At 38.3% G+C, this 19115-nt stretch overlaps 2 protein-coding genes across 4 annotated transcripts in view; one reads left to right on the top strand and one right to left on the bottom strand.

Moving 5' to 3' along the window:
- The window catches only part of lama5 (laminin, alpha 5), a 90099-nt gene extending 80550 nt beyond the window's left edge, over positions 1-9549 (top strand). Inside the window, exons 68-80 of the mRNA XM_073469638.1 lie at positions 3380-3512; positions 3730-3873; positions 3981-4111; positions 4221-4382; positions 4622-4751; positions 6580-6734; positions 6845-7037; positions 7133-7270; positions 7435-7594; positions 7671-7801; positions 8008-8101; positions 8201-8320; positions 9236-9549. Coding sequence (XP_073325739.1) covers positions 3380-3512; positions 3730-3873; positions 3981-4111; positions 4221-4382; positions 4622-4751; positions 6580-6734; positions 6845-7037; positions 7133-7270; positions 7435-7594; positions 7671-7801; positions 8008-8101; positions 8201-8320; positions 9236-9384 — 1840 coding nt within the window. The 3' untranslated portion in view covers positions 9385-9549. The remainder of the gene's footprint in view (positions 1-3379; positions 3513-3729; positions 3874-3980; positions 4112-4220; positions 4383-4621; positions 4752-6579; positions 6735-6844; positions 7038-7132; positions 7271-7434; positions 7595-7670; positions 7802-8007; positions 8102-8200; positions 8321-9235) is intronic.
- A 913-nt stretch (positions 9550-10462) lies between these two features.
- Positions 10463-19052, bottom strand: adrm1 (ADRM1 26S proteasome ubiquitin receptor). 3 transcript variants are annotated; one of them, XM_073470757.1, is made up of 10 exons: positions 18944-19052; positions 17662-17902; positions 15972-16088; positions 15210-15420; positions 14051-14132; positions 13802-13938; positions 13328-13456; positions 13051-13208; positions 12560-12662; positions 10463-10928 (listed from the first exon to the last, which is right to left on the bottom strand). In XM_073470757.1, exons 2-10 carry the CDS (start codon positions 17869-17871, stop codon positions 10840-10842), a joined length of 1236 nt encoding a protein of 411 aa, XP_073326858.1. In that variant the 5' UTR covers positions 17872-17902; positions 18944-19052; the 3' UTR covers positions 10463-10839. The 3 variants fall into 3 exon arrangements, with proteins under 3 accessions (XP_073326858.1, XP_073326860.1, XP_073326859.1); XM_073470759.1 differs by having other exon boundaries at positions 13051-13205; XM_073470758.1 differs by having other exon boundaries at positions 14051-14129.
- Between the last annotated feature and the right edge of the window lie 63 nt (positions 19053-19115).

Raw genomic sequence — 19115 nt, 5'->3', positions numbered from 1 at the left:
GACTTTTTATTTAAATTATGACTTTTATCAGAAAAAGTCAGAATTTTGTCATAATCACAGAATTTGAATTCTGATTTTTTTCATAGAATTATGACTTTCTTCCCAGGATTTTGACTTTTTCTCAGAATTTTGACATACTCTAAGAATTTGACTTCTGACTCTCTTTTTTTTATTTTGAAACATATTATTTCAAACATGTATAACAAAAGAAATTCTCACAATTTTGACATTAATCTCAGAAATTTTAATTGTGACTTTTTTTCTCAGAAATGTGAATTTTTTCTCAAAATTATAACATTTATTCCTAGAATGTCGATTTTTCTTCTCAGATTTTGTCATTAATCTCAGAAATCCAATTCTGATTTATTCCACAATTTTGACTTTTTTCTCAGAATTCTGACTTTTATAAGAAAAAGTCAGAATTTTGTCTTAATCTCAGAATCTGAATTATGACTTTTTTCTCAGAATTTTGACTTTTTTCTCAGAATTATGACTTTTTTTCTCAGAATTTTGACTTTTTTCTCAGAATTTTGACTTTAATCTCAGAAATTGAATTCTGACTTTCCTCTTAGAATTTACTTTTTTTCAGAATTTTGACTTTTCTTCTCAGATGTTGTCATTAATCACAGACTTTTATAAGAAAAAGTCAGAATTTTGTCCTAATCTCAGAATCTGAATTATGACTTTTTTCTCAGAATTTTGACTTTTTTTCTCAGAATTATGACTTTTTCTCAGAAATTGAATTCTGACTTTCCTCTTAGAATTAACTTTTTTTCAGAATTTTGACTTTTCTTCTCAGATGTTGTCATTAATCACAGAAATCAAATTTTTACTTATCCTCAGAATTTTGACTTTTTCCTCAAAATTTTGACATTAATCTCAGAAATCCAATTCTGACTTATTCTTCACAATTTTGACTCCTCTCTCAGAATTATTACTTTTATCAGATAATCTTTTTTTCATAATTTCAGAAATTGAATTCTGACTTTTTTCTCAGAATTTTGACTTTTCTTCTCAGATGTTGTCATTAATCACAGAAATAAAATTTTGACTTATCCTCAGAATTATGTCGTACTCTCAGAATTTGACTTCTGACTCTTTTTTTCATTTTGAAACATATTATTTCAAACATGTATAACAAAAGAAAACTATGGAAGTGGATTAGGGCCATTGTAAAAGAAAAAACAGTTCTTTTATTTCAAACATGTATAACAAAAGAAACACAATTTTGACATTAATCTCAGAAACTTTAATTGTGACTTTTTTTCTCAGAAATGTGAATTTTTTTCTCAAAATTATAACATTTATTCCTAGAATGTCGATTTTTCTTCTCAGATTTTGTCATTAATCTCAGAAATCCAATTCTGATTTATTCCACAATTTTGACTTTTTTCTCAGAATTCTGACTTTTATAAGAAAAAGTCAGAATTTTGTCTTAATCTCAGAATCTGAATTATGACTTTTTTCTCAGAATTTTGACTTTTTCTTCTCAGAATTTTGACTTTAATCTCAGAAATTGAATTCTGACTTTCCTCTTAGAATTGACTTTTTTTCAGAATTTTGACTTTTCTTCTCAGATGTTGTCATTAATCACAGATTTTTATAAGAAAAAGTCAGAATTTTGTCTTAATCTCAGAATCTGAGTTATGACTTATTTCTCAGAATTTTGACTTTTTTCTCAGAATTATGACTTTTTTTCTCAGAATTTTGACTTTTTTCTCAGAATTTTGACTTTAATCTCAGAAATTGAATTCTGACTTTCCTCTTAGAATTTACTTTTTGTCAGAATTTTGACTTTTCTTCTCAGATGTTGTCATTAATCACAGAAATCAAATTTTTACTTATCCTCAGAATTTTGACTTTTTCCTCAAAATGTTGACATTAATCTCAGAAATCCAATTCTGACTTATTCTTCACAATTTTGACTCCTCTCTCAGAATTATTACTTTTATCAGATAATCTTTTTTTCATAATTTCAGAAATTGAATTCTGACTTTTTTCTCAGAATTTTGACTTTTCTTCTCAGATGTTGTCATTAATCACAGAAATAAAATTTTGACTTATCCTCAGAATTTTGTCGTACTCTCAGAATTTGACTTCTGACTCTTTTTTCATTTTGAAACATATTATTTCAAACATGTATAACAAAAGAAAACTATGGAAGTGGATTAGGGCCATTGTAAAAGAAAAAAACTGAGTTCTGAGTCTGAGTTTTCTCACAATTTTGACTTTTTTCTCAGAATTGTGACTTTTTTCTCAAAATTATGACTTTTTTGTAGAATTTTGACTTTTCTTCTCAGATTTTATCATTAATTGCAGAAATCCAATTTTGACTTTTCCTCACAATTTTGACATCAATCTCAGAAACTGAATTGTGACGTTATTAAAATTATGACAATTTTGACTTTTTTCCCAGAATTCTGACTTTTATCAGAAAAAAGTCAGAATTTTGTCATAATCTCAGAATTTGAATTCTGACTTTTTTCGTAGAATTATGACTTTCTTCCCAGGATTTTGACTTTTTCTCAGAATTTTGACATTAATCTCAGAAATCCAATTCTGACTTATTCTTCACAATTTTGACTCCTCTCTCAGAATTATGACTTTTTTTCTCAGAATTTTGTCATACTCTAAGAATGTGACTTCTGACTCTTTTTTTCATTTTGATACATATTATTTCAAACATGTATAACAAAAGTAAATTCTCACAATTTTGACATTAATCTCAGAAATTTTAATTGTGACTTTTTTTCTAAAAATTATGACTTTTTTCTCAGAATTCTGACTTTTATCAGTAATATCCTCAGAATAGACTTTTTTTCTCAGAATTTTGACATTAATTTCAGAATTTTGAATTGTGACTTTTTTCTTAGAATTGACTTTCTTCTCAGATTTTGTCATTAATGGCAGAAATCAAATTTTGACTTATCCTAAGAATTTTGACTTTTTTTCCCCAGAAATTGACATTAATCTCAGAAATTGAATTTTGACTTTTTTCCTCAGAATTATGAGTTGACAGAATTGTGAGAAACAAAGTCTCATAACTCAATTTTTTGTTCGCAGTGGCCCTAATCCTAATCCTAAAAACTTAAAAAAAATAAGACAAATAACAAAATGAAAAGAGCAATCATTAATTACAAAATATTTACTTCTGCTTTATCTCGTGATCTTATTTACAGACATATATTATACACATATACATACATACACACATATATCTACACATAAATACCCCAAGTACTCATAATCTAAACTCATAATCAGTGTACGTTAGCTGCTCATCACTCAACAGAGGACAAAGAAAACATTCAGTACAGCTTTCATTGAAAAAAATGAGCTCTGTGTCCCTCTGCCTCATTCTGTCTGTGTGTCTCTGCAGGTTGAAGTCTCTGTTCTCTAAGCAGGGCTCTCTGAAGGGCTGCTTCAGGAACGTGAAGGCTCAGGGCTCTCACGTCGACCTGAAGAGGATGACGAGCTCTGGAGTCAGTTTCGGCTGTGGCAACGACCTGCTGGTAGGAAAACTATTCACCAAGCTCAAACATCAGCCTTTGTCTTTGCTGCTGTTGGTTGCCTTACTTCTTTTTAAAAGCACTTTTTGATGTTGAAAGTCTCTTGAAAGTTACTAGAAGGTGCTTGTAAACAAAAATAAACGTTATGACACATCTCAATGCAATAATACAGTATGTTTTAATCTGCTGTGTGTGTGCGTGTGTGTGTGTGTTCATTCAGGTGGCTCGTGAGGCTCATTTCTCCGATCAGAGCTACCTGAACTTGGCTCTGAAAGGTGTTCCCACCCTCAGGAACAACTCCTACATCAGCTTCAGCTTCAGAACCGAGCAGAAGGAGGGACTCATGTTCTACCACCAAGATCAGGTCAGACAAGCCTTTCATATTTGCTTTTTTATTTGTTTCTAGAGACTCCGCTGCTGTCTTTCCTTCTCGATACATTTTAAAAGTGTTTTCCTTTTGTGTGTGTACAGGACGGCGTGTGTCAGGTGTTTTTGCATGAGGGCCATGTGGTGGTGAGAGCTGGCAACATTGAGATTAAGACACACAAGACGTACAACGATGACAACAGCCACTACGTCGCTATCTACACCAACATCACCGGGTAGGTCTCACATGTCTTTTTCTTCCAAACGTCAGCATGATGCCATCAAACTTTGGAACAGTTGTAAAAAACATCTGTTGAAACTGTTTGCTGACGCTTCACCCTTCAGGATGCGTCTCCTCATGGACGACGTGCTTGAGAAAGCAAAGGAGGGCATTCGTTTGGACACCAGGGGACGTGCCAGCTCAGAGGGAACCACCTTCCTGGGTGGGATGCCCAACCAAAGCCTCCGAAATCTCACTGGATGTATCAGCAATGTTTTCATCAAGAGGTGAGATGAGTAGAGAGCAGGAGGAGCAACACAGTTCACCCTTTGATATATTTTCATCATCAAAGAGCTCTGGATCAGAGGTGACTCCGGGTGTTTATTTCTCTAGAAGGTCTGGATCTGCACCCCACACCTAAGAAATTACATCCACAGATCCAGAGATTGGGAGAAGTGTTGAGTTGAAAGATGGAGAGAGTTGATGTACTGATCTGAAGTTGATACATTTTGTCTTCTGTCTGCAGGTACGAGAATCCTCAGACGGTTTTGAACCTGCTGAAAGCAAAAAATGTCAACGCTCCTCTGCAGTGTCCTGCTGCCAAAAAGCCTCAGCAGATCATCGCTGCCCAGCCCAAACACAGCAACAAACCCAAGGTACACACACACACACACATAATACACATACACTCTGCAAACAGAAAGCAAACCAAAGTCATGCAAACTACGGAAGCCCCGAGGGGCATGTGAAGATTTTTTTGTGTGCTTGACTTGAGAACTGGTGGAAGAAAAAGTTTGCCAGGATAATCCTGTTCCTTATTCTAAACCGTGGAAAAAAATAAAACTTCAGGAGAAAAACAATTCATGAAAAATTCTTGAGAATTTCAGGAGAAACTTTTTCATGTGTTTTTAGCGGGAAAAATTTCAAAAATTTCTTTTTTTTTCAGAAAAACGAGCCCTGCAAATCAAAACTTTTTTTCACTTGGTTCCACATAAGGGGTGAAATAATCAGAGAAGAAAGTTCCTCCTGCCAAAACTTTTTCTTTTCACTCAGTTTCACACATGAAAATGAAATCCCCCAAAATGTTTTCTCTTGAAAATAATTTTCCCACTCGGTTTTTCACATGGAAAAGTTTTGCCAGAAATTTTGTTTTTCTTTTTTTTTCTGGTGATTTTTCTTGTCTCCTGATTTTTTTTTTCATCTGTTTTCAAAAAAAACTAGAATGTAGAAAGATGACCCTGACAAAACTTTTCTTCAACTTTTTTTCCACCTTTGAAAACATGAAGAATTCCAGGAGATTTTTTTTTTTCACAGATGTAAAACATAAAAAAAAAAAAAAAACACAAGAAAACATTTTTGGTTAATGTGGGAAACCAAGTGAATCTGTTACCAGAATTTTTCTTATTTATCACATGTGAAACCGAGTGAAAAAAAATGTCGTCTGCCAGTGTTTTGTTGTTACACTTGAAAAAAAAAAAAAATCTCAATTTGTATCACATAAAAAAAAAAAAAAAATGTAACCAGTTTTTCCATCTGTGAAAAACATTCCATGAGATTAAAAAAATTCATGTGAATTTTTATTTTTCAGGAGAAAAAAATTTTTTTTACAGACATTTTTTTTAGCCCAAGAGATTTTTTTTTTTTTTCCCAATTGTGAAACTGAGTAAAAAAATCCTCATCCAAAACAATGTTTTCACTCAGTTTCACATATGAAAATAAAAAATTCTGCCGAGGGAAACATATTTTATCATGTTTTCACAGATGTAAAAACATTAAGGAACTTAGAAAGATTATCCTGGTAAAAAAAAAAATCGAGCAGTTTTTCTGTCTTTGAAAACATGGAAGAAAAAAAATTCCAGGAGAAAAACATTTCTTTCACAGAGCAATTTTTTATCCCCCCAATTAAATTTAAAAAGAAAAAATTGAGATTTTTTTTGTATTTTTTTCAAGTATGAAACCGAGTGAAAGGAAAGTTCTTCTGCCAAAGGGTTTTTTCAGTTTCACACATAAAAAATAAAAAATTCTCCTGAGGGAAAAATTTTTGTATCATGTTATGACCGATGTAAAAACATTAAGAAACTTCGAAAGATTATCCTGGTAAAACTTTTTTCACCAGTTTTTTTCAGCAAGCAAGTTTGAAACCGAGCGAAAAAAAAATTCTTCGACCAAAACATTTTTTGTTTACTTGGTATCAAACATGAAAAACAACAAAAAAAAAATTCTCCTGAGGGAAAAAAAAGGGGAAAAAAAATTCTCCTGAGGGAATTTTTTTTATCCTGTTTTTTTTTTTTTTACAAATGTAAAGAAAAAAATGAAGGAACTTAAAAGGTTCATCCCAACAAAACAATTTTGATAAGACTGCATAAAAAATGCATCACCAGATAAATAATTTCCTCACTTGCCCCTCGGGGCTTCCATAGCAACACAAACAGATGCCAAGTGAACCTCTGAACCCAGTAATAAACATAAAATTCTCTCTCTCAGGGAAAGCACAAGAAGCCTTCGGGGTCTCGCAGTCGTAACACCAGGGAGTCGTGTCAGGCCGAGCTGTCGGACCAGGAGACCGGAGCGACGCACTTCAGCGGCTCCACACACAGCTACCAGAGATACGACTCTCTGCCCAGCTCGCTCAGCTCCACGTGAGTGTCACGCAAACTGTAAACTCAAACTCGAGCTTCATGTGAGAGATGATGAATGTGGAGTTCTCCTGTGATCTCAGGCCATTTAATCACACACTCTGTCTCTGCAGGCCTCACATCTCCATGTCGGTGAGGATCAACTCCTCTGACGGTCTGGTGCTCTACGCCGCTGGCGGGCAGCGCGGCGGAGCTGTGATGTCACTCAGCGTGTCAGACGGCCACCTGCTGCTTCTGTTGGACGGAGGGAAGAGGAAGGTCAGCCTGCGGAGCCGCAAGAAGTACAACGACGATCAGTGGCACGCGGTGAGGTCGCACGCCGGGATCACATGACCGGGTCACCATTTAGTCTTTCGCCTGAATATCTAACCCGCTCTGCCTCTGTCTTCATGTCGCTTCAGGTGTTTATAAAGCGCGAAGGAGAGAAGATCAGTCTGATAGTGGACGGGATCAGCGCTCAGTCTAAGAGAATCCCCGGAGGAGACCGGACTCGTCTCACCGGGCCTTTATATGTGGGAGGAGTCCCGCCCTCACTGACGGTAAAACATCCAGACTTCACATTACACACACAAGGTTCAGATACATGGCTGAACATAATAAAAGCTACATTAGGAGTATCATGAAACACCCAAAAACTACATCAGACAGCTGCTTCTTCTTCATGTGTTGTAGTAAAGATGTGTTGTTCTGTTACAACCTTCAGGCCCCGGGCTCCGGTGGTTTCGTCGGTTGCGTCAGGGACTTGACGCTGAACGAAGCCCCTGCAGGGAGCCCCGCTCACAGCCAGGGGACGGTGCCCTGCTTCCAGGATCCTCTGCAGCCCGGAGCCTATTTCTCCGGTCAGGGAGGAAACATTGCAATAGGTAGTTATCATCACTCTTCTTCTGTGGTTTGTCCTGTTTTGAGTCCTGCTGTGCTGAAGGCTCTCTCTCCTCGCAGATGAGTCTTTGGTTCTGGGTCGAGATGTGGAAATCCAGCTGGAGGTTCGGCCCGTCTCAGACTCTGGGCTGCTGTTGCATGCTGGGAGGTCACCTGACCAACACCTGAGTTTGGTCCTCAGCCAGGGAGAGGTGAGACCACAACAAAACGACAGTTTATCTTCTTTCAGTCCTGGTTTTCAGTATGTTCAGATACTAAGTCATTATTTTGAGAAAGGTCGTCATTAAAATGACTTAGAGGAAGTGTTTTTTCATCATGTTGGTGGAGATGGTCTTCCCTATGTAACATAAACAAAACTGAAAAAAGTTTGTGTGTGTGTGTGTGTGTGTGTGTGTAGGTGACTGTGTCAGTAAACACCGGCAAAGGTGAATTCTCTACCTCCTTCACTCCTGAAGAACCTCTCTGTAACGGCCGCTGGCACACAATCACAGGTGAGCTCACGTCGTCAGCTTGTCTCTGATTCTCACTGTGTCGCTCTGTTGTGACTCTGAGATAATGAACGATGTTGTGTGTCGTCTGTGTGTCTCCAGTGGTGAAGAAGAACAACGTCCTGCAGCTCCACGTTGATGCAGCCAGTGAGCACAGCGTCGGCCCCAAACAGAGCCGCTCTGCAGGGGCCAAAGACACCGTTTACCTCGGAGGGGTACCTGGTGAGCACACACACACACACACACACACCCCTTTGTGCAAAATGCAATAAAGTTTTTCTCCTGATCACCCGTACTGTGGTCACACCCGAGTGGATCAAACTTAAAACGCCTTAGATCATTTTTATATCGATTCCAAGCACACATCAGGTTTTTCACATTTATATCCATCTCTCAGGAATTTGGGTCAAATTATGCGGGTCGATCAAGCCCAGTCGTGGCTGAGTCCTGATGAGGTGCCGATGTTTATTTCCCGACGATTATTTTCCCAGAAAACACAACGGAAATGTTGAAGTGTAGTTTTTGAAGTGTAAAATGTTGTATGTCTGAAGTATTGTGTTTTGACCATCAGGGCCACCGTAGTTTACTCATAATTTCAACCTTTTTTTAAAAAAATAGTTTACTCCAAAATATGAACTGTTTTCCCCACATATGGACATTTTTCTTGATATTGAGATTTGTTTTGTTCTCGTATGATTTTTCTACTCTAGTGAAGTGACTTTGTTTGTTGTTTTTGTTGTTTTGAACTCTTAAAGTGCATCTAAACTATTATACCATCATAAATTAACGTATTATTCAGTCACAAAATAATATTTTTAAAAAAGACCATCACAACTAAATTTTTACACGCTCAAGGTAGCGTCCAAAAATGTTTTGTTCAATGACTGACAGTTCAAAACCCGAAAGATATTCAATGTACAACCATATTAAACTAATAGAGGCAACAAATCAGCACATCTGGGAATCTGGAAATATTTAGCATTTCTGCTTAATAAATAATCTGAATGTTTAATCAACTTTTTTTCCCCAAAATTTCGCCTTCAGCACAAACGTTCCTAATGTTCGGTGAAGCAGTGTGAAGCCGTCCGTCAGCTGCAGCTTTCTCTGTAACGTGTTGTTCCTCTCTCTGTCCACCAGATGGTGTCACAGTTCCCGGTCTTCCTGCCGGCCTGCCAGCGTTCCACGGCTGCATCCGCCAGGCGTCGATCAACCACAGACCTGCCATGTTGTCCAAACCGCTCGCCGTGCACGGAGCCGTGGGAACGCAGGGCTGCCCACTCATGTAGACACAACACAGACACACACACACACATACACACACACACACACACACACAGTCTTATCCTCACATTCCACGACTACAAATTACTGGTGGTGGGTGTCATGTTACTGTAGCTAATTTAAAATATATATATTAATATTTATTTTCTATTTTCAGAAAAATGTATATTTTATATTTTCCCGTTTGTCGTTGCAGAGTTACTGGTTTGTTTTTGTGCTACAACAGTGACAACTGTCTGCACACAGAGATGCACTGATACAAGTCACTCAAATATAATCTCTAAAATCAGAAATCAATGATTACACGTGTAGTATATTGTAAATAAATAAAAGGGCCACGCAGCTTGATTTTTTCTCGCTTTTTTTTGCAAACAGATGGTGAAAAATAAATTATGTTGATCATTTTTGTCCTTTTGGCAACAAACAAATTCAAGTAAATAATGTATGCGACTGTTTATCGTGCATCTCTAGCAGAGAATGTTAAGAATACCTACTGAGTCGGTACACTGTGAACACTAATGTATGAGCAACGTCCTCAGGCAGCGCAGATGGGAAATGTTTCCTGTGACACGGACTGGGACCGGACGTTTGGGAATATCAGAGTTAATCAAGTCTCAGTCATGCAAAGATGAACAAATTAAATATTAAAAAGGGGCAAGAGCATGGTCTTTAAATGTTGCTCGTCTACAACAACCTTAATTGTCTTCCACATTAAGGTTTCAGTGTAAAAAGTAACAAATCATCAGGAAGAATTCCACGTTTTACATCTCGAGTTGTCCGATGACGTGAACGCTGACGTCAGACTCATTCCCACATCCCATCCGTCAGCTCCCGTCCTGTTTCAGGCAGCGTTTCTCATCTCTATTCCGTCATAAATGTAAACATGTACCAAACATGAGTGTGAAGCTTGTATGTAATATAACCACTTTTTAAAAATATGTCACAGAAAGAATAAGCTTTTCCTCCCCTTCACTCCCGGCCCCCCATGTGTTGTAAATGTATTTCTGAATAAAGTTTTTTTTTCATACAAACTACTCGTCAGTGTTTGTTTCCCACGTGTGAAAAGAAGAAACTGGAGTTAGGTTGTTGGCTAATATGATTTTTTTTATTAAAGAGAAAATCACAATAAATTCTGAGTATCAGCACTGACAGTCTGTACTGTAGTGTAACAACAGGAAGAAAATGACAAACATAAGGCTTAATCCCGTAACAGTCTGTTTTATGAAACTCCTCTGTCCTTTCAGAGTAAAAGAGAACAAAACAGAGCTGATAAACAGGTCACACACAGTGAAAACAGCACTGCTAACCTGTGCTGTTCATCCTGAGTAGGAGCAGACTGTTGCCTTTGGTATAGAAACGTGTAAGACAACATTACAGAGAAGAGGAGGTGAAGAAAAATACTGAAATGAAATGAATCACAGATTTTACTGGGACTCGGTTGAGGCTTGGTGGTGTGAGATCTAATCCAGACTCATGTCCTCATCGTCCTCTTTCTTCTCTTTGGAGTCTCCTTTAGTGCCCTGCATGGCTCGGGCAAACGCCTCCACATCTGACAAGAAAGAAAAATATATATATTTAGAAGTAAATAAAAGAAACAGGTGGACAAGAAGTGACAATAATACCACAAGAAGACATAAACGGCATGACTGCATTAAATACCAGATTCACATTCTCATACTTCAGAGTACACTAAAGGTTTTTTGGTCAGTGCAGTTCTTCACGTGATGGAGGACAAAATTCACAGTTCTGTTCTCGGCAGTGTCAAACAAATAACGTTGGCGTCCTCTAAAGTTAAAATCTTTTAGTATAACATTTCCACCTTGTGTTTCTGTACTGCAGAAGCCCTGAGGGGCAAGTGAAGGCATTTTTTTTCTGGTGGCCCATTTTCTAAGTCTGGTCTAAATTGTTTTCTCTCCTGTGTTTATGACTTGAGAACTGGTGGGAAAAAAGTTCTGCCAGGATAATATTTTTTTTTAATGAAAAAAGTTGGTTTCTTTTCCATCTGTGAAAACACGCAAAAAAAAGTTTTTCCAGTAGAAATCGAGTTGAATTATTTTTTAATGTGTGAAACAAACAAATTCTCCTAATTTTTCCCCCCCGACCCAGTTTAACTCCTGGGAAAAAAATCTCCTTTTTTCCATGTTTTCACATATGATTTAGAAAAACTCAAAATTCTTGTTTTTTTCTTCATGTGTGAAACCAAAAGTAAATTCTCCTGAATTTTTTTTCCCCCCCACTTTTTCCACACTTGAAAAAACAAATCCCTTGAAAAACATGTCCCACATGGTTACACATTTAATTCCATGTTTTCACACATAATAAAAAAAATCCCCGCCCCCAAAAAATAAATAAATAAAATAATTTTTTTTAAAAAATTCAAAATAAATAAATATAAATTTCTTTTTTTTTTTTTTTTAAATAATAAAAATTTAAAAAAAAAATTATTATTATTTTTTTTTTAATCGAGAATTATTTTCCCGCCCAGTTTCACAAATGTAAAAAAATGTCTCCTTTTCACGTTCACGATTTTGAAAAAAAAAAAAAATCTTAAAAAAAAAATTCCCGCCCAGTTTCAGAAAAAAAAAAAACAAAAAAAAAAACTCCGCTCTTTCACTTTTTAAAAAAAAGAAATATATATATATATTTTTTTTCTCTCCTGAAAAATTGTGTTTTTCCACTTAATAAAACTTTTTTTTTTTTCAGAAAAATTCTGATATTTTTTTCACACGTTTCAGTAGATGTACAAAAAAAAATTAGGAACTTAGTAAGATTATCCTGGCAAAACCTTTTTTCCCACCTGTTCACAAGTCATAAACACAGAAGAGAAATCAACTCAGATCACACGTAGAAAACGGATCACCAGAAAAAAACAATTCCTCACTTGCCCCTCAGGGCTTCCGTACTGCACCCCTTTGCTGCAGCTGAAGAAAACACCATCCATGGAAGATTTGCACTTGATTTGTCCAACTAAAACTTATAAAGCCTCGTTAAAAATGTCCAGTGTGAAGGATTTAGTGCCATCTAGCAGTGAGGTTGCAGATGGCAGCCAACTTAACACCCCTGGCCAGTTTTTTTTTAATATACAGTGGAAACACTGAATGAAATATGGTAACTGGACTATAGTTTCTTATTGTATTAATGCTGTTAGAAAAACACCACTGTGCTGTGTGCGTCTCTCACCTCCTTTGTTGGCGGCATCAACAGCTTCTGCCGGCAGACCAAACTGACTCAAGAGAGGGCCGAGCTGCCCGGAGGCCAAGGCACTGCTGAACATACCCATCGCCTGAAGGAGAGACGAATCACAGTCATTCAACACAACAACTCAACATATTTATAACCTGATTAAATTAACTGTGGTAGCTTGTTTTAACTACCGTTACCAAATGATCTATTATCTGACTGCATATGTTCCATCTCCCTGTGCTCTACCGGCACCTAATTACATAAAATCAGGTGCAGTCAATCAAGAGCTTGTGAGAGCAGGTGATTTAACTAATCAGCCTCATCGGTGTATAATAAAAATACAGCTCATATCTCACACCAGTGTTGGTGCCTGTGTTTGTCAGTAAGAGCACATCATTTCAATAAATCTGTTCACTCCTGACTCGACTTTAACTTTTGTGTGTGTGTGTGTGTGTGTGTGTGTGTGTGTTCAGTGCTGTTCCTCCTACCTGCTGGAACTGAGGTGAGTTGAGTGTGTTCTGGATCTCATCAGCGCTCTGCAGTAAACTTTCTCCACTGGGGAGGAAGGGCAGGAGCCTCTGCTGGACCTCAGCGTTAGTCAGGATGGGAGCCATCATCTCTGGGGTGCAAACACTGGCCAGGTCTACTGCAGAACAGGAGAGGAGCCCTGTCAGTCATATATAATGATCTGGCTAGGAAATGATGACGTTCTAGATCAGAACCATAGCAAGACTTCTACCCCACATTAAACCCCCTGCCACTCACCTGCTGATCCCTGTGCAGCCGCTGGGACGTTCATAGTGGCCAGGATGCTCTGGAGGTCACTGAGCTGGATGGGCTGATGGGAGGAAGGGCTTCCAACAGAGGCTGGGACCACTGGGGTCTGAGCTGCAGCTGCGAATGAGGAGGTTATAAAAATGTCAGAAATGGTGAAAAATGTCGATCAATGTTTTTCAAAGCCCAAGAGGACGTGCTCAAATGTCTTGTTCTGTCCACAACCCAAAGACACTCAGTTTGCTGTCATAACAGTTCAAGAAAACCAGAAAATATTCACATTTAAGAAGCTGGAATCAGAGAATTTTGACTTTTCTTTAGTCTTAAACATGTTAAACTTTATCAAAATAGTTCGGGTTAATTTAATGGCTGACAACTAATCAAATATAAAGCCATCTAGTGTCATAAAAACGGTGATTATCAATTGGCAGATGACACATAATGACAGTACAGTACTTCATGTACCTGGTGTGGTGGGAGCAACAGTGGTGGGGGAGACAGCCGAGGCAGCAGGAGTCACAGGGGTGGTCGGGGCCTGAGAGGAGCTGGATCTGGGGGCTCCTCCTGATGACGGAGTGGCCGCTGCCGATTGGCTCCGAGAGCTGAGGAGGACGGGAGACAGGAGATATAAATTCATATCATAATTTTCCATATGTGCAATGACGGTGGTGATGTGTATGAATGCTGACTTGTGTGTGTGGTGTTCAGTCTCACCTGGAAGAGGAGCTGCTGGTGGCGGGTCCGCCACTGCCGAGCAAGTTGGCAAGTCCTGGTCCTGCTAGAGCTCCCAGACCTCCTTAGACAAAGACAAAAAAGTCAAAAAGGGTCCAAACTGATCTCTAAATTAAAAGTTCTACTTTTTCTTGAAATAACTCTACTACTTTTTAAAGCATCTTGTCGTACTGGATAAAATATTATGGGACATGTTGGGTCAGAACTATATTGCTTAACATTGATAATCCAGAGCTTCAGGGTGCGACTGTTTCGGTCACACATGGGTCTAAAAATATGTCAAGTGTGACTTAACATTTTCATTGGTTGTACCAGTTCGTCTGATATTCAGCAGGTCAGATTTAAAAAATGTGTAAAATATTTTTTTAAACAAAACAACAAAAAACAAAACAAATCCACAAATACTTCGACAAGTACTACACATATAGCCACTGTCCAAATAACACAGTCTTAACACTAAGTTTAAACTTTTTTTAAATCAATGAATGGTTTTTACTTTTAAAAAAAACAAACGGCAGTAGTGATGTGATTTTACTCCTAACTTTAAAAAGGGCTTTTATCTTATAAATCTTAAGTTGATGGCTTTTCACTGTACTTGTTTTATTTTCATTCCCCCACTCTTTTCTTGAAGCAGATCATATGTAACTAAATTTCTTTGACTTTTAAATGTAAGAAGAAAGATGTGAGCAGCCAAGAAAACAAAATAGGGCCTAAATAGACCAGAGTTTCTGGCTGGCAATCTAAGGGGGAATGAGGTTCTCGGTAATTCAGGGGCAGATTCAGTATGAGGGTGAGAGCCCCCGGTGTGCCATTTCCCACCTCTCTTAAGCCTTTCAAACAGGGTGTCGTCACACCCTGATTGGCTGGGAGGGAAATGCCCCAAGCTGCTTCCACTCCTCAATCAGGAGTCAGTCTCCCCACCTGTGCACAGGTGCTCTGAATCCCCTGCAATCAGTCATGAGGACAATCAGCCCAAACAAAGAAATATAGCAAGTCAAACAATTGGACTGCTACAAGGTGATGGGTTGTTTTTGAGGGTTATTTCTGGAGGCGACTTCCGTCCTTTCAACAGATTCATGAGTCTCAGTTGCAGTGAATGTCAGGATTTATACACGTCAAAGAACTATCCAGTGCTGCTCACCCAGTCCTCCAAGTCCTGTTGGTCCAATCAGCTGCATCAGCTGGTTGTGGCTCATGTTTCCCAGCAGGTTTTGCAGGCCTCCCTCTCCTCCGAGTGCAGAGAGTTCGTGGCCGCTGCCGCCTCCGCTGCCTGCTGCTCCGGGAATGGGAGGGTTGTTCAAGTACTCGTTCACCTTACGACAGAACTCCTCATCCTTGTCAGTCTTTGGCTCCTGATGGAAATTGAAAGAGTGAGAATTCTGTGAAATCAGAGCTGAATTATCCACAGAGCAAATTAACAGTTATTCCTATCTGGTGACACAAGGCAGGTCATACAGGTCAAATAAAAAAGACAAAACTCCTCACTGTAAATTTGTACCAATTGCACTTTAGCTGCTCTGTGTCATAAACAACCGAACACAAGACATCTCTGAAAACTAAGAGGCCGAATGCGGATCATCTTTTGATCCATAGGAGGCTACAAACTTATTTATTTGACTGATAAAATATCCGTCTGGACTGGAGCAGATGAAAGGAGAAACCTACTGATGACAATATATATTCAATGAGAGGCTGCCTAACAAATACCCTGATTAAAGCCATGTACACCCTTTCATCATGAGTGTAATAATCTGTTATCATCCCTGCTCATCACACTTAATGCCTCCAACTTCATTTTACGTTCAGTTTCCCTCCATTAACCATCCATCTGCCTGCACACAATTAGTCATAGATGTCATGCATTCAAAAAGATGGTCTCTCCATGGAAGCATCTTCCTCTCACCTGCATCCAGAAGAACAGTCTCTTGGATCCGGCCTTGAACTTTAGCACATAGACACGTCCTGTGGTGCACTGGCTCACCCTCTTGAATTCACAGTCATCGGGGAAGATGATCAGATCCTGGAACAGGGAAGCCACAACATAAGACATTCAACAGAGAGAGAGGGGTGAAGCACTGAGGCTGCTCTGCCACAACAAATCATCATCAACCAGTTATAGAAAGGGAAATCTAAGGCAGCGACATCACTGCAGCTCTGAAATAAGGACACAGTCACCTTGCTTGCTCTGTGGACGGCAGGCTTAATGAGGATTCAATGTGTCAGCATTGCTTGTAGGAAAAGTGCTTGTATGTACAAATAAAGAATGAAAAGAAAAAGGGAAATGACAAACTGAGGTGACAGTATTGTTTTCATTGCAAGAGTGCTGCTGCCACCACCAGTGTTTTCCTTGTGGTATTTGAGGAATGTGAAACATGCCTGAAGACAGTTACAAGTGCTGTCACGCTGAGTTTTAACAAAGCGTGATCAGACCAGCTGTGAAAGTCTTTGCTGATTATTCTCATATCAACACTGAGTACGACACAGTTGTTTACTTCAAGCTTGTACCATTAAGTACAAGTTCTAGTCTAAATCTAGTTGACTGATCTGTTGGCCTCATCAGGGATCATACTGGTTAAAGATGTTGACATGACAGTCTTAAATTACACTCAGGCCTAAAATAATCATATAAACAACAGAAAAACATAGTTTGATTAACTTCCCTTGCAAACAAACTTGTTTTTACCTGATGAAGCACTGAAGCATCAAATAAATGTATTTTTTCAAGTTAGACAGTCTGTGGGAGTTTGTTTGTCTGCAACATTTGATCCTCTCTTCCGTCTCCTACGCACCTGTCTCATGAACAGACGTTCAAAGTGTTCTTCCATTCTTGATTTACTTCACTCCCACAAGAACCACAGATTACTTGACATATATGCAGATATAGTTTGCAAAAGAGAATTTACCACATTCACTAGACTAGAGCTAGAAGGACAAACCGGTTGGGCAATGTTAACTTGCTGTAAATATATTGTATCCTTGTTTATGTTGGCTGATAAGTACACTACAAACTACAGTACAGACACACTAAAATGTTTTTAATTTTTGAAACAGTGTCTAAATTGCATTGGCTGTCCACCAGAGAACAATGACAAGTTAAGGTTTTAACTGTAAAATGTCCTATTCAGTACACACTGTGGTTGCTATACTTTAAAAATAACTAATGTAAGAGATGTGTTTTAAGTAAAAACAAATTACTATTCAGCCAAAATATCGATAGAGTTTAAATTAAAAGTCCATATTAGTTGGCCTATACTGATAACCTCACAAATATTATAAGTATTGTTATCCTTTGTTAAAGAGTTAACAGAGAGATGATGAAAAGAAAGAGAGATGTGGGAAGATGGAAGATGGATGGCCTGACAAAAACCAGGGTCGTGGCCCATGATCGGTGCTTCAAACCCCGCAAATGTTTGATTGTTGGGATTAAGAAAAACTGCACATTGTAACTCAATTTATTAAATGTATGCACTAGAGTCTAAACAATAGGTTGTGGGTGCCACAAAATGTCCTCCAATATGACAACTAGTTTTGCTAAGGCAGCATAGAAAGAGTTACATGAAAGTAACTTAAATTATTAGTTTAAAGTTACTCACATCATCAACATTCCCAGTCGTCCTGTCCTTCCAGCAGAAGTGAATCAGGGAGTCGTCGGACTGCTGGATGTACACCGTACCCTTGCGTTTGTCTGGTGTCACTACGTTGCCCTTCAAGGTCATTTTACCGGCTCGAAACTCCACCAGGTACTTGCTGGAGCTTCCCCTGGAGCCACTCACAAGGCTTGGAAAGAGAGCGCCCGACGACATCTTAAGATCTCTTTGTAAAACAGCCTGAATACTGGAGGAAAATAACAATGTCAGGTTTATAATATGATATGGGCATTTCACTGTAGCATGATTATTACTGATATGAGGAAGAAACATAAGATGAAAAATTTAGTGCAGCAGGACCATTTTTATTCCTATAGTACTGAAGACCAGATTTTCTTTATGAATTAGTGGACAGAAACAGAAATCTACCACTATTATAAATACTACATCAGTGTAGTTTGATGGTAAAGATGTTAAAGTCAGAGAAAACAAGTTCACAGTTTTTATCATATCCAGCACAACCATCAAAACCACAGACAAGACCAGGTCCTTGTACACATAACTTTACAAGTTGACAGAAAAAAGAAATCTCAGTTAAATTTCACCTACTAATCTAGATACTTTTAGTGCCTACATTGTTAACACAACCCTTAATATTAGCTAGTTAAGTTAGGAAACTTTACTCCTACTTTCTAAAGCATTCTGTCTTATCTCACTTATTAACTTTACAGTACGAGATTGTGGCTAACAATTATACATACTATAAAATATGATAAGTTACTTAAAATACCTAGAAGTTTGAATAACTTCATAATCTGAAGCAGGCAAACTTAAACCTTGAAATAAAATCAATGAGTTAGATAGCTTGCTAGCTAACGCCAAAGTACTGCAGTTGGTTGAGTGGCGAACGATTTATCATTATTGTATTTATTTAGTACAACAAAACCCTTTAAGCGTGATATCTGAACGTCACAATGTTGTTGCTGCACAAGTTTCACGACTTCTGGAGTTGTTCGTTTGTATCGCAAAGACTTTTTAAAAGCAAAGCTAACAAAAGTAGCATGCTAGCATTAGCCGCTCGGAGTTCCGCCTGTGTCATGCTGGTAGTCAATGCTAACGTTAGCCCGTGACTTAGCTAAACCGACGAGCGACGAAGGCCAACATCTTTAAATGTTATCCAGCGGAGCTAAAGTCATTCAGAATTCAACAATAACATGAAAACGTTGCGTACGAGTCCCGTGTGAGCGGCTTTACGTAAAGTTTTGGAAATGAAATTGTGTTTAAATACCTCGAGTTGTGTTGCGAAGAAGTCGCCAAACTTTTTCTGTTTTTTCGCTTTGCTATGCTAGTAACGACTTCCGTGTTGGTTTCCGGTTTAGCGTGGGCGCGCGTCCTCCTGCTTGTCGCCGGGCACGCGCAGAGGGTTGGAAAAAAGTGGGAGGGGTTTCTCTCGCGCCCCC

The sequence above is a fragment of the Pagrus major genome, chromosome 7 (genome assembly GCF_040436345.1).
Source record: "Pagrus major chromosome 7, Pma_NU_1.0".
Lineage (NCBI taxonomy): Eukaryota > Metazoa > Chordata > Actinopteri > Spariformes > Sparidae > Pagrus > Pagrus major.
Note: the sequence above shows the minus strand (reverse complement) of the source record. Positions and strands in the feature narration are given on the sequence as shown.

Excerpts from the sequence above, each read along its gene's own strand:
- adrm1 (XM_073470757.1), bottom strand. The coding sequence starts at position 17,871 with ATGTCGTCGGGCGCTCTCTTTCCAAGCCTTGTGAGTGGCTCCAGGGGA. Across the intron at positions 13,209-13,327 it reads GGCTGCACAGGGATCAGCAG|TAGACCTGGCCAGTGTTTGC; the intron begins GTGAGTGGCAGG and ends CCTGTTCTGCAG. Across the intron at positions 12,663-13,050 it reads ACTCACCTCAGTTCCAGCAG|GCGATGGGTATGTTCAGCAG; the intron begins GTAGGAGGAACA and ends TCTCTCCTTCAG.